The following is a 13,771-nucleotide window of genomic DNA, read 5'->3' as shown; positions in this document are numbered from 1 at the left end:
ATCCTTTTAATTCTTTCTCTAACCCCTCCTTGCAAAATAAATGTTCCTTCACTTCCAATTTCCAGAATTTCTTTTTCACTTCTTTCATAACGTTTCCTTCAACTTTTTCACGGTTTAACACAACCACAAAATTCTGAAAATATGTTTAAAATTCAAAATTCTACCCATCTGTTTTCAACACTTTCTATGTCAGCAATTGAGGCCCCGTTTTTATCTGTTCCTGAGAGGGAATAGATTGACTGTTCCCTCTCAATTTACTATAATACAAGTACAATACTCTACTATTATGCCGTCAGACTGCATTACCCAGTAGTAGGTAAACAGGTAGTTTTATCCATGATTTCCATTTAACACCTCCTTCATTCATACCATAATGCCTTCTCTACTGCCCTTATCGTCCTCCTATTTTCCTATAATCTGTCTCTCGTTTGCAAACTCTTCATTTTTTCCACTAGTTTAAAGTGTTTTGAATTGCCACCTTCTGAATTAGATGTTGACATGCCTCGACTACGATATACAGTTCTCGGTAATTTTATCCATGACGTCCATTTTTCACCTCCGGAACGCCTTCTCTACTGGCCTTACCGTCCTCCTATTCTCCTATAATCTGGCCCTCGTTTGCAAACTCTTCATTTTTCCACCTAGCTTAAAGCGTTCTGAATTGCCACCTTCTGAATTACCGATGTTGGCATGCCTTGACTACGATATACAGTTCTCGGTAATTTTATCCATGACATCCATTTTCACCTCCTTAACGCCTTCTCTACTGGCCTTACCGTCCCCCTATTCTTCTATAATATAACAGTCATTTGCAACCTTTTAATTTTTTCCACCTAGCTTAAAGCGTTTTGAATTGCCACCTTCTGAATTACCGATGTTGACATGCCTCGACTACGATATGCAGCCCTCGGCAATTTTATCCATGACATCTATTTCCCACCTCCTTAATGCCTTCTCTACCTCCTTTACCTTCTTCTAATTCTTTTCTGATCGATGTCAGTATTGATTCAGAGTTCAAGGTGTGAGGACCTCTTTTTGGATTGAACCTATCACTATATTTGGTAAAGGAGTATCGTCTCTACCTGACTTATAGCCAATATTTCCATAATAATTAATTCAGTGTCCAAAGAATTATAAATAAGGGAATTATTTTCAGACTTGAGTGAAAATTCCCTTGGGAACTGTGGATTCTCTTATTGATATTTTCATGACATATATGTGCAGTTGCGGAAAATAATTATAATTCCCGATATTATAGACAATTGCGTTACGATAAAGGTGAGAGGAGAGAAGTAAGCAGAGGGGTGGGGTAGAGCTGTTTGCAAGAGCCGTGGTACCCGCCGGGCTTGTCCCTTAAATTGCGGGGACAAGGGAGGCAGCCTCCAACGCTTCCCTTACTTCTCTCGCAAGTGAACCTTCAATCTAGAGAAAATGGGAACTGGTAATTGGTACGAAGATGAACTTTTCTACAATCCTATCCTGTGCTTTGTACAGAAAAATTTTGCTAAAGGAGTTTCGCCCGATACGATAAAAGAGTGCATGGCCAATTTCTTCGAATCTTCTTCTCTTTGTGAGACCCGTAAATTGTTTTTTTAAGTTTTTTCCGAATAAAGTGCCATCGAATCGTGCAGGAGCCAATGCTGCATTAAACTGTGCTTTGGACATTATTTCTTCGCTTGTAAAGTGCGATTCCCAGAACATAAAGCTTCCGGACTTTGTTATCAAATGTCCCAGCGAAGTGCCAATGATCCCTGTTGATGCCTTCGGTACCCTCAGTGCCAAGGTGAACTCTCGTCTTGAACAGCTGCGTGATATTGCGTCCAAGGTTACTGAGAGCCAGTCTAAGCATGTAGCCCCTACTCAAAATACGAAAAAACCGTCCTACGCTGTCGTTGTAAGAAACCCATCCCCGGAGCTCAGTGACCCTATCCTTCGCATGAAGAAGCTCGAAACGTTGGATGGTCACGACGGGCTCGTAAATCTGAAGTCTAAGCCACACAGCAGAAGCTGGGTTGTGATGGTACGTGATAAGCGCTCAGCCGACACGCTGGCTGCAGCTGTTACTAGCTCCATTCCAAACGTTGAAACCATAGTAATTGATAAAGAGCCTTTAGCTGTTGTCCGTGAAATACCCCATAACTATTCAAGAGCTGATTTAGAGGCCTCAGTAGAGGGACTTATTAGTGCTAATCAGATCGGCAATTCTCGCACTTTTCACCTCGAGTTTATCGACAAAACCGCTCTGAACGCGGTACTGGAGTCCGGAATCCGTATTGGGTACGAAATTTTTCGTGCTAAGCCCTTTCAATCCATTCTGCGTCGATGCTTTCGCTGTCAAAGTACTGATCACCTGATTGGATTTTGTCCCTGCTCACCAGCACATCCCAAGTGTTCCAGGTGTTCTGGCCCTCATGTGAATTCCAAGGAATACCCTTGCCAAGCTTCGCCAAAATGTGCAAATTGCACTATGGAACACGTAAGTTTTAGCCTGAAATGCAAAGTTCTCCGATCGGCTCTCAACAACGCTAATAAATGAATGCTCAAACTCCGTTTAGCTTTGTGTCCCTTAATAATAATGGTACAAAAGACAGGATCTACTGATTAGTGAGCTGCTTGAAAATGATATTGTGTTTTTACAAGAGCACCTTCTCTCTAAAGTGAATGTTGATAGCCTAAAGCGTTTTCGGACCCATTATATTTTCTTGAGAGCCGCCCAGAAAACCCGTGGTAAAACCCGTCTGGCCATCTATTTCAGACTCAGCCGACATTATTGCAAAGCGATGCTAACATCTTAGCGATAAAATGTGGTGATACCGCATTTATAAACATTTACTTCCCTGTAATAAACAAAACTGTGCAGTCATTGCCTAGTTTTTCACAAGCATGTAATCGCCTACGAACACTACTTAGCGACCTTTCAAAACAAAATACCAAATGGGTTCTCGCCGGCGACATGAACACTGACTTATTATCTAATTCTGACCGATCTGAAATCTTTCTCGATTCACTACCCGGAGGATTCCATCTTGCTGATAAAGATCTTCTATTTACTTATATTCACAATCGTAGTGGTCTTACTTCCAACTTTGATCATGTAATCGTGTCAGATTCAACTCTACTTTCATCAATAGTTCATGTTGACGACTCTAAAATCGACGACGATCATTTACCAATCATGTGCCAACTATCTTGCTCCATGGCGAGCTCTGTGTAACTTACCCCTCCCAAGTGGTTCTCAAAGTTAAATTTGGAAAATACCAATGTTCCACTTTATGTATTGATATTGTCCCAGTTATTATCATCTATTGAAGTCTGCCGCTAAAAAAGCTGTACCCTCCGAGTACGTGCGAACGGGTACTCGCAATCTCTTTTGGAAAGTTGATCCTAAAGTGAAAATGGCTAAACAAAAAGCTAAGTTCTGGCTCCGTATGTGGATAGCCTGTGATCGTCCTTCTTCACAGTACATCAAATAAAACAGAAAACCAAACGAGAGTACAAATATTCCCTGCGTAGAGCGAGACTGAATGCCTGGGATGGTCCTTGTGACCAGAAATCTTGGGATCGTGTTATAAACAGTGTAAAGTGTTCACCTACAATTAATTCGTCTCTTCGGCTATGTGACTTCATTTCTCATTATAAAAATATTTTGCTTCATTTAATATTAATCTCCAAAATCATTTTACAAAGCTTGTCAACTCAATCCTCCCAATTCGTATCAACCAATCTTAAGTGTTATCGGTGGAATCTGGTGTTATACTCTGAGCTCTTAAGCAAGTGAATAAGTCTGCGTCTCTCGATAGTAATGGTCTTTGCTTCAAGTTTTTTGCTTATGATTGTCCTGAACTGCTGAAGCATTTGCAGTTAATGTTTCAGATGTGTTTGGCACAGTTCGTTTTCCCAGATAGTTTTTTGTTCGGCTATATATCTCCCATAGACAAGAGGGGTAAGGACCCCAGTGCTTGCTCTAATTACCGTCCTATCACTGTGTCTTGTTTTTTTAGTAAGCTATTTGAATATGTGCTGCTACCGGCCATTAACTTCAAGTGCAATTTTACACCCTTCCAGCTTTGTTTCAGAAAAGGTATGGGCTGCGTTCAAGCTCACCATATTGTGGGTCGGCTAATGAAACAAGCTGTTGCTCAAAAGCGTCCCCTGTATTGTTTGACTGTTGACATATCTAGTGCTTTTGACGATGTAATTCATTCAAATGCTTTGTTTTCTCTAGCAGCCTCAGGTGTTAACCTTTCTATTGTTTCCGTGCTTAAGTATTGGTATGCTAATTCTTCAGTTAGGGTGAAGTGGAATGGTACTGTAGGGGAGCATATTCCTGTTAAAAAATGCGTTAGGCAAGGTGCCGTGTTATCCCCGAGCATATTTAAATGTGTTTTAGCTTCGTGTCTCCAACCGTCAATTTTTTACAATGATAATTTAGGCATTAGTCACGTTGCATATGCTGATGATGTTCTGCTTCTTAGCCGGACAAAACATAGTCTAATTACCAACTTTTACCGGCTTTCAGCCGCACTATCCACAGTAGGCCTTTCAGTTAATGCCTCCAAATGTGAGTTTTTCTGTTTTGGGAGTCCTCCATCAGCATCACCTCTTTGCTTGGGTTCTTCAACTATACCATGTTCAGCAAGTATTAAATGGTTGGGTCTCTCTTTTTCCACGTCACTTTCGTCTACTTGCTCCGCTATTACGTCCAGCGTGCTGAAAAGTATGCGGGTTGGATACGCGAAAATTTCACCAAATCGTGATCGATATAACCGAAAAGGACTATGCCGTCTTTATTCTAGTTTTTGTGCCCCTGCTGTTTTTATCTTTCTGGTTTTGCTTTCCTCCTTCGCAAGAAGGATACAAAGAAAATACGTTTAGGATATTTTAAGTATTGCAAGTATTTCCTGCGTCTGCCTTGGTGGTATCGGAATCATACAGTCGTTTCTAAATTTGACATCGTTGATGCGACCTCACGACTGAAACATTTATCTAAAGATATATCTCTTAAAACTCGACAAATGATTGGTGTTTTTGACCCTCTTTGGCCATTTTTTGAATTGAGGTAATTTACTTATGTTGTTATGCTGTTATGTTATTTATGTTGTTATTTTTTTCTTGTTTTTTCTTTTTTTGTGTGTTTACTTTACAGTTCGATGTATTTTGTGGGTTATAAATAAATTATTATTATTTTATTATTATAATATGCCAACACTTCATCTTTTCCACCTAGCTTAAAGCGTATTGATTTACCACCTTTTGAATTACTGAGGTCGATATGCTTTGACTACGATATGCTGTAATTGACAGTTTTATCCACGGCCTCCATTTCTCACCTCCTCAATCTCTTCTCTACTTCCCTTACCTTCCTCTTATTCTCTTATGATCTATCACTCAAAAACTTTTTCTGTAAACCCATCATCTTAAAATTATGTTTAAGATGTTTTATTTTTTTAATGGTTACCCAGTCAAACTTACAGAAAATATTATCAAGCAGTTCGTGGTAACGAACTGTAGTAAGGAGCGACCCGGCTCAATAGTAACCGAAACTATAAAAAATGGGATTTGATACGAATAGTTACACCAAAAGAATTTCATTTTTACGCTGATTTTACCTATCAAAAGTTACGAGCCTGAGAAAATTTGCCTTATTTTACAAAATAGAGGGAAACACCCCGTAAAAGTTAAAGAATCTTAGCAAAAATCACACCATCGGATTCAGCGTATCAGAGCTACTGATCAACAGAGCTACCTCTAACCCTACTGCTCAAATTTCAAGCTTCTATCTACAAAAATGTGGAATTTTTTATTTTTTCCCAGAAGACAGATCACGGATGCGTGTTTATTTGATTTTTTTCTTGTTTTTTTTTTCAGGGGTGATCGTATCAAACGTCGCGAGAGGGCTTATTCTAACGGAAATTAATATTTCTAGTGCCTTTTACGTGACCAAAAAATTAGAGGGCACCTAGGCCCCCTCCCACGCTCATTTTTCCCAAAGTCACTGGATCAAATTTTGAGATAGCCATTTTGTTCAGCATAGTCGAAAAACCTAATAATTATGTCTTTTGGGACGGCTTAATCCCCCACAGTCCCCGGGGGAGGGGCTGCAAGTTACAAACTTGGACGATTGTTTACACATAGTAATGGTTATTGGGTTCGTGTATGGACGTTTTTAGGGGGACTTTTTCTCGTTAAAGGGGAGGGGGTTATGCGGGAGGATCTTTCCACGGAGAAATTTATCATGAGGGAAGAAGATTTTCATAAAGGGGCCGCAGGATTTTCTAGCATTGTTTAAAAAAAAACGATGAGAAGAGTAATTTCAACTATTTATTCTATACCCTTTGTAATTCAGGGGTCATTTTTAAAGAATTGGACCAAATTGAAGCTTTAATGTCTAGAGCAAGGTATTGACGAGGGCGATAACCACCTCATATACGTAATAAAAATATACAAATATAGGATTTCGTTACGTAGGTTAATTCGTAAGTAACGTATATTTATTACTAATGAAAACATTCGTAAAAAAAAGTTCTAGTTGCCTTTTTAAGTAATCAAAAATTGGAGTTCAACTAGGCTTCCTCCCCCACACCTTATTTTATTAAAATCGTCCGATAAAACTATGAGAAAGCCATTTAGCAAAAAATATATAATAATATTCAAATCTCGTTTTAATTATTCATGTGCGGAGGCCAAAATCAAAACATGCATTAACTAAAAAAACGTTCAGAAATTAAATAAAATACTCGTTTTTTATTTAATGGACAGAACATTAAGAACGGTAAAACAGGAAAATAATGGACGTACCCCTTTTTCTTCAATTTCTCCTGTAATGAAAACAGATCTTTCACCAATATACCCTATATCCCGAAACTCAGTGACAAACTTCGGAAAATTTTGAAAAAACACAACCTCTCTGTTTCTTTCAAAAACGTACTAAACCTTGAACTCTTTTTCAATTCGAGAAAGGATAAAACTAACCCTATATAGGGTAGTGGTGCATACATAGTCCCGTGTTCTTGTGGGAAGTTTTATATTGGGAGGACCCATCAAGAGCAGGGGGAACGACTGCACGAGCACAATATTTCGACAGATAAATCCCTGAGATGTAAAAATAAAAATGATAATTTTGATTGTGCTTTGGCCCTCCATGTTTTCGAAAATCTGGACCATTTAGTTCTTTTTGAGGAAGTAATTTTGATATCTAATATAAATGCTCTAACACAGTCTTTTAGAGAGGTAGTTGTAATTAAAAGCTATATAAATAGAAATTTTCTTTTAAATAGAGACAATTGGAGATATTTACATAAGTCCAATTTGTAATAACTTAACATTAAATGATTCAAAGAAATATTCCTCAGTTTTAAGGTAAAACCACCTCTCCGCATTTTGGTGAGAATCGAGTTCTTAGGGAAGCTGTATTGCTAAGTAGAGAATTTTTGCACGATCCAATTGGTGAATATTCCCTTCATTTATTCTGGTTATTTTTATTTAGTGTCTATTTGTCTCATGTGTAGTCTCTTTCAAAAGGCTAGATTTTTTTTCACTGAGGACGACTTGGCGGAGGTCCTTGTTGAAATATTTGCTTATCTTCTCTTAATGTTGTTCCACTGCTTGACACTACCCTCGTTTTCTCTACTTTTTTCATTTATTTTATTTTCTCTTCTTTGTTTCATAGGTCTAGTATAGCCAGTGTGGTCTTAAAATGTATTTATGACTTCCAATCTCCGATTATTAATAATTATTTATCACCAATAATTACAATTACTAAACTGTTTTTTTTAGACTCATCATTTTTCAGTTTCGTCGCTTAAAAAAAATATGTAAAAAAACTCTATAAACTATTATACTTTCTAAGAAAAGTATAATAAAGATAAGATCTAATTTAAAGCTTTTTTTTTGTAATTTGGAAGCAATATAAGCCTAGATTATCAGTTTTATTATCTCTATCATGAATAAAAAAAAAAAGTAGAAAAGAAACAGTACTAGTAGACGATTCTCTGCTTTTCAAACCAAATTCATTCCCATTCCGGTTTCCTCCTTCTTTAATAGAACCGTGATGACAAACTGAACGAAGAGTGCAGATCTTTCATAGATCTGCGCTGATTTTTTCTTCTATTTCTTCTTCAATAAGAGTGGCTTTCCTTTTACTAACTGGTGCATCTTCTACATAAAGCCGATGGCTGACCGCAAACTTTTCTTTGCTGATTCTAGTCCATAAAAGACATCTTGTTACCATATCTGCGTTTTTTCTTCCTTTTACACTATTAACATCCTTTAGTATTGCTGATAAGTCACCTTCCAAATGCTCTGTCGGGGATGAGAGCTAAAAAAAAAATGCGTACAGGCATATCTTTGTCCATCAGCGTATGGCAGTGTTTCTCAACCTTTTTACAATTGGAGAACTATTTTACAATAAATATCAAATTCCTTTCGTTTTTTGGTCGAATTTTTTTAGTTTTGCCCCCCTCCCTTCCCGGAAGGCTAGGATACATGCCTTAACGCTCCTAAGGTCTAAAACTGCATGTGGCTATGTCTTTAGACCTTCTTTAGAATGGCTGGGCATTAAGAAAGTCTGATTTATGGTGCCTTCAGGAACATTTCAAGGACGTATACGGGGGGGGGTCTGGGTCAAGACTGCACCAAAATAATAAATTCCCCTTAATTTTTGGGCACCTCTTATTCAGAGTATTGAATAAATATTTTGTTATTGCCTCCCTATCCCCGTCACAAAAAATCATGCTTCCGTTTCTGCTTTACTTCTCTTATTTTTATTTTATTTTTATTATTATTACTGTTATTGTACCCATCTTAGACTCCTTGGGTAGTCATCCTTGGAGGGTAGTTCTTCCTGTCCTCATATATTTCCATAAAATATGAACAAATAAAGAAAGAAGAGAGAGTGGCTGTTTATTTACTTTGTATTTTCGACTTTTCAGTAGCTTTTTTTTATACGAAATGTATTACTATACTATTTCTCTTGTGCTTTCCCTCATTTTGTTACTATTTTTTTATTGTTTGCTTTTATTCTAGCCATTAAATTTATTTTATTTGCGGTTTAAATTCGTACTTCTTCTTTTAGGCGGCTGGTAAATATAGGCAGCAAGGAAGAAATTATGTCGTTGAAGACGGTGACATCATATTTTTCAAATTTAACGCTGGAGCTGGTCTCGGAGGTGGCAAAGATGCTAAGAAAAAATGAAGACACTATAATTTTTTGAGGTTTTACGATTTTATACAGTAACAGCCTGGAATACAATGCCCTCTCCTTCCTCCTTCTTCATATTTGAGTTGTGCTAAGTATGAAAGACAGACTTCAAGAAATCTAACTTGTTGAGCGTTTGAACAAGCCCTTGTTCTTTGGCTAATCAAACTGCTTTTCAAACCGGCATAAATACAAAATAACAAAGATTTGCTTTTTATTTGCCATTTTAGCTTGCCATTTTAGTAACATCACCGATACTAAGTACCTACTTAAGACATTTGGTCAGTATTCAGCTAATTGCTTATGTCTGTTACATCTATGGTAAAAAAAAATAAGGGTAAAAGTAGTTTTGTTGGTTAAAAATATTTCGGGTAAAGTCGTACTCACCCGAACTATGGTCTATGGTCAAAATTGTTAAACGGTTGAAGTCTGTAAGCGTTAAAGAAACGGTAATATAGTTTCACTCATGATAAAAATTATACTAATGATAAAACTGCTTTAGTGGATAAAATGTAAGGGTGAAAGAGTCAAGGGTAAAAGTTTTGGTTGGCTAAAAGTGATTAGGGTAAAACTCTTAGTCACTACATTGCTAAAAGAAGAAATTGGTAAAAAGGGCTTGGAGTCGCTAAAAGAGAGTGTATGTAGATTACTGAAGATTGTGAGTATGATTTTTGAAAAAGGGAAAGTAAATATCGATTATAGCAGAACCTTAATTTAACCACTGTATAAGGAAGGTGATAAGAGTGAGTTTGGCAATTATCGAGGCATTAGTCTGATCTCTGTACGTAGCAAATAACTGAGCAGTATGATACTTTTTAGACTGAGAGATGCTGTAGATAAAGTTTTAAGAGAAGCAACAGTGTGATTTTAGAAAAGGTAGAGGATGCGACGACCAAATTTTCACTCATAGGTTAATAACTGAGAAGTGCCTGTGTTATCAAAAACTTTTGGTCCTCAGTTTTATAGATTATGAGCAAGTATTAGATTCTGTTGATACAAGAACTTTAGCAAAGGTCTTGTCATTGTATGGCATACCAGACAAACACATTAAAGTGATTATTGTAATATACGAAAATAACACTGCTACCTTTAAGGTAGGAAATGAGATTAGCAATTCGTTTCGTATTAAATCAGGGGTTAAGCAGGGTTATGGTCTATCCCCCTTTATATGGATCATTTTGATGGGCTTCGTCTTAAGGAGCACAGGAAAGGCAATGGGAGACCACGGAATCAAGTGGGAAGGAAAAATTCTCCTGGACTAAGATTATGCTGATGATGTAAGCATCCTAGATGAAAGTGTGAGCAAAATGAATGAACTTTTAAAGGTTTTGCGAGTTCAAGGTGCTAGAATAGGCTTGAAAATAAATGTTTTGGAGATTAAGTCACTAAGGCTAGGAATAACTGAAGATGAAAAGGTGACATTGGGTAACGAAAGGATTGATCAGGTGGACAGCTTCACTTACCTTGGTAGTATTATTAGTACAGACTGTGGGAACAGTCAAGATGTTAAAATTAGAATAGCCAAGGCTCAGGGTGTTCTTTTCACAGTTAAAAACAAGTTTGGAAGAATAGAAGATATGTTTGCGAAGATATATGGTGAGAACAGAATAAACACTTACAACATAAATATATGCTGCGGTGAGTTGTTAGTAGTAGTAAAAGTATTAGAGAACGTGCTTACTGTCTTGCCAGGGGTCAAAATGGGTAAATATGCTTAGACCGATTGAAAGTTTCGATTAAAAGTCTTACTTTCTGTCGTGCTAAGGGTAAGGACCTGTAAAATTACTTACGCTTGTCAAAAGTAAATGAAGAAGTCATTCTAATTGAAATTAGTAAATGTATATGAAAGTATGGGTAATAGTTGTGCTTACTGTCATTCTATGGTTCCAAGTTCGGAAAAGTTCTTAGGTCAGTTAGAAGTGGAGATAAAAATCTTACGTATTGTTGTGCTGAGGGCAAAGGTCAAAGAATGTGTTTAATATGGTTAAGAACGTGGTTACTGTCATTTCACGGATAACTAAGCTGGCAAAAAGGGTTAGATCATTTAAGGGTAAAATGTGTGCCTATTGTCGTACTATGGATAGAAATTGGCATAAATATCTATATTTGTTATAAGTTGGAATACAAGCCTTGTTTACTATTGTACTAAGGGTAAAACTAGTAAAAGTGCTTAGATCGGTTAAAGGTTCAGGATTTGGTTGTATTGAGTGGTACAGCGAAAATTCGATCTTTTTTTTTATCCATTTGATAATTACAGGGCCAAAAAAACATCAGTAAGGTTTGAAATTCCAGGAAACAAATCTGGTTGTATTGATTCGTGACATACCGTTTTTTTTTTTTTTTTTTCAGACAGAACAATCTTTTTTATATAAATTATCTTGACATACATTTATTTAAGCAATTTAACAGTTACATAAAAACAAAAGAGTGTTTTATTCCTTTCAATAATCATTAAGTAACAATTGTAGTTAAATAACTATTGTAGTTATAGCTATTAATAACTATCGTATTAAATAACTTTATGTTACGGATATTAATAACTATCGTAGTTACGGCTAGTGCTGCAACTAATTTACGCTACCTTTTACAACAAACTAAGCACGATTTAACACTTACCTATCAATATAAAGAACTAATGTATTAGTGAAACGATTAGTTCTGCAGTGCACTGGCTCTAGCATGTTCTTTCGGCGTGTGTTTCTATTGACTGTAGAGATGAGGGGTAGTAGGGAACGATGTTTATCACTCAATAGCACGGAGTGTCCAAACTTACACATCAAATGGTACCTGCCTTGTTTTAAGGATTGGGATTCGTAGAGCTGCAAGGGTAGATTCGTAAGTAACATATTTGGCTCCTAGAATGATTTTTAGTCTCTTTTTTTTGGCTGTTTCAGTTTCGTCGTTGAGGTAGTCGTTGTTATGCACTTGTGGTCTCCAAACTGGGCATGCGCATTCAAGCAAAGGGCGTACATGACGCGTATACATGAGCATTAATTGTTTATAGGAAAACCGAATCAACGCAATGTTATTAAGGATCGCAGCGCGTAGTTACCCTTTCTTACAAGGCTTGTAACTTGTAGACTAAATGAAGAATCGTTACTGAACGTCACACCAAGGACAACTGCAGTCGAAATGGTAGAATACCAGGGGTAAGGGCAAATAGTAAAATGATGCATGTGAAGGTGCGTGTATATTCAAGGGTGGTTTACAGGATAGGGGGTCATGACGGCTTCAGCCTGTAGAAGACCGAAAATTATGCTGATTTCATTCTGAGCTATTAAACAACCACCCCCTCTGCCCACCATCCTTTAAGAGTTGTTCTAAGAGTAAAAGTCAATAAAAGTGCTTCTCAAAAAGGAGGTAAAATTGCTTCGGGCAAAAAATTTATTGACTGGTGTACAGTGGATAAATGTATGTAAAGCTCAGTTAAAAGTAAGGGTTAAAGGGCTTAGGATAAAAGATGTGTCTCTAAAATATTTAAATTTGAGTGCTGAGAATAAAAAAAAACATACCAGGCGATTCGACAATCCTTACAAATAAAATTACTTTCATGAGACATGAACGATAGCTTCAGTGGAGTATATGGATTACCGGGAGATACCAAAGCCCGATTGACTTCGTAAAATATTTCAACTGAGGTGATAATTCCGATGATGATGATTACAGAACAGTTCTGAGGGGTAATATAGGAAATTACTTGCCAAAGTCTCTGTTTAGAGTTTTTCCTGAATTTCTGGCACCTCTTATTCAGATTACTAAATAAATATTGTTGTTATTGTCTCCCCACCCCCGGTTGTTATTGCTACCCCAGTTTTAATTTGTTTACAACTTTTTCGGTTGACCTTTGCAATTGTATGTGCACATTTTTATTTGAAAGAGAAACAATTCAATTTCTTTAGCTGTTACCTCTTAGCTCCCTTTCGAGATTTGATGTTGCCCTTCTGTTTGTTCAGACTTTTGATTTGGGTTATAGTGGGCTCAAATCTAGAAAAAAGTGAAAATAGGTGGGCTGTAAAGTAGATGTAAGATTTTATCGGGCAAAATGTAAAATGTTGATATTTCAAAAGAGCGACGGCCCTTTTCTTGCCCATCAAACTGCTGGAATCTTATACCTTTGACTTTTTGGCATTGGCAATTCACCAGACGTTATGTTACATGTTTTCTGAAACTTGGAAGTAATATCTGAATAAAAAAAATCCACCCGTTCAAATTTGTTTTCTTTTCTTCTCTGAACTTTTTTGTTTATCATTCATCATTTAAAAGTTCCACCCGAAAAGTAAAAAAAAAACACCATTCAAATTTATTTTCTTTTTCATTCATCATTTTACTTTTCGAGGTTGAGACGAAGCAAACAACAAAGTTTTTTTTATTTGAATCAAACAACCAGAGTAAAAAGGTCTTCTATCTTTTTGGGAGTTTTTCTTTTTTAAGAATTGTAAGTATTTACCTGTTAAAAGTGATATCTGACGCTTTGAAAAGTCAATTGAAATACAAGTTGTTTCAGTCTATATTTGGAAATTGCTTTCCGTTTAAAATAAAGTTGCCTTTGTGCTTAGACAGAACAGAAATTCTAGT

At 36.8% G+C, this 13,771-nt stretch overlaps 1 protein-coding gene across 2 annotated transcripts in view; it reads left to right on the top strand.

Moving 5' to 3' along the window:
- Positions 1-9,263, top strand: part of LOC136028345 (obg-like ATPase 1) — a 93,393-nt gene extending 84,130 nt beyond the window's left edge. For both annotated transcript variants that reach the window (XM_065706131.1, XM_065706132.1), the window contains exon 10: positions 9,074-9,263. In XM_065706131.1, the coding sequence (XP_065562203.1) occupies positions 9,074-9,193 (120 nt within the window). In that variant the 3' untranslated portion in view covers positions 9,194-9,263. The remainder of the gene's footprint in view (positions 1-9,073) is intronic.
- Positions 9,264-13,771: the final 4,508 nt, after the last annotated feature.

This window comes from Artemia franciscana, chromosome 6, assembly GCF_032884065.1.
Source record: "Artemia franciscana chromosome 6, ASM3288406v1, whole genome shotgun sequence".
Taxonomy (NCBI): domain Eukaryota; kingdom Metazoa; phylum Arthropoda; class Branchiopoda; order Anostraca; family Artemiidae; genus Artemia; species Artemia franciscana.
Note: the sequence above shows the minus strand (reverse complement) of the source record. Positions and strands in the feature narration are given on the sequence as shown.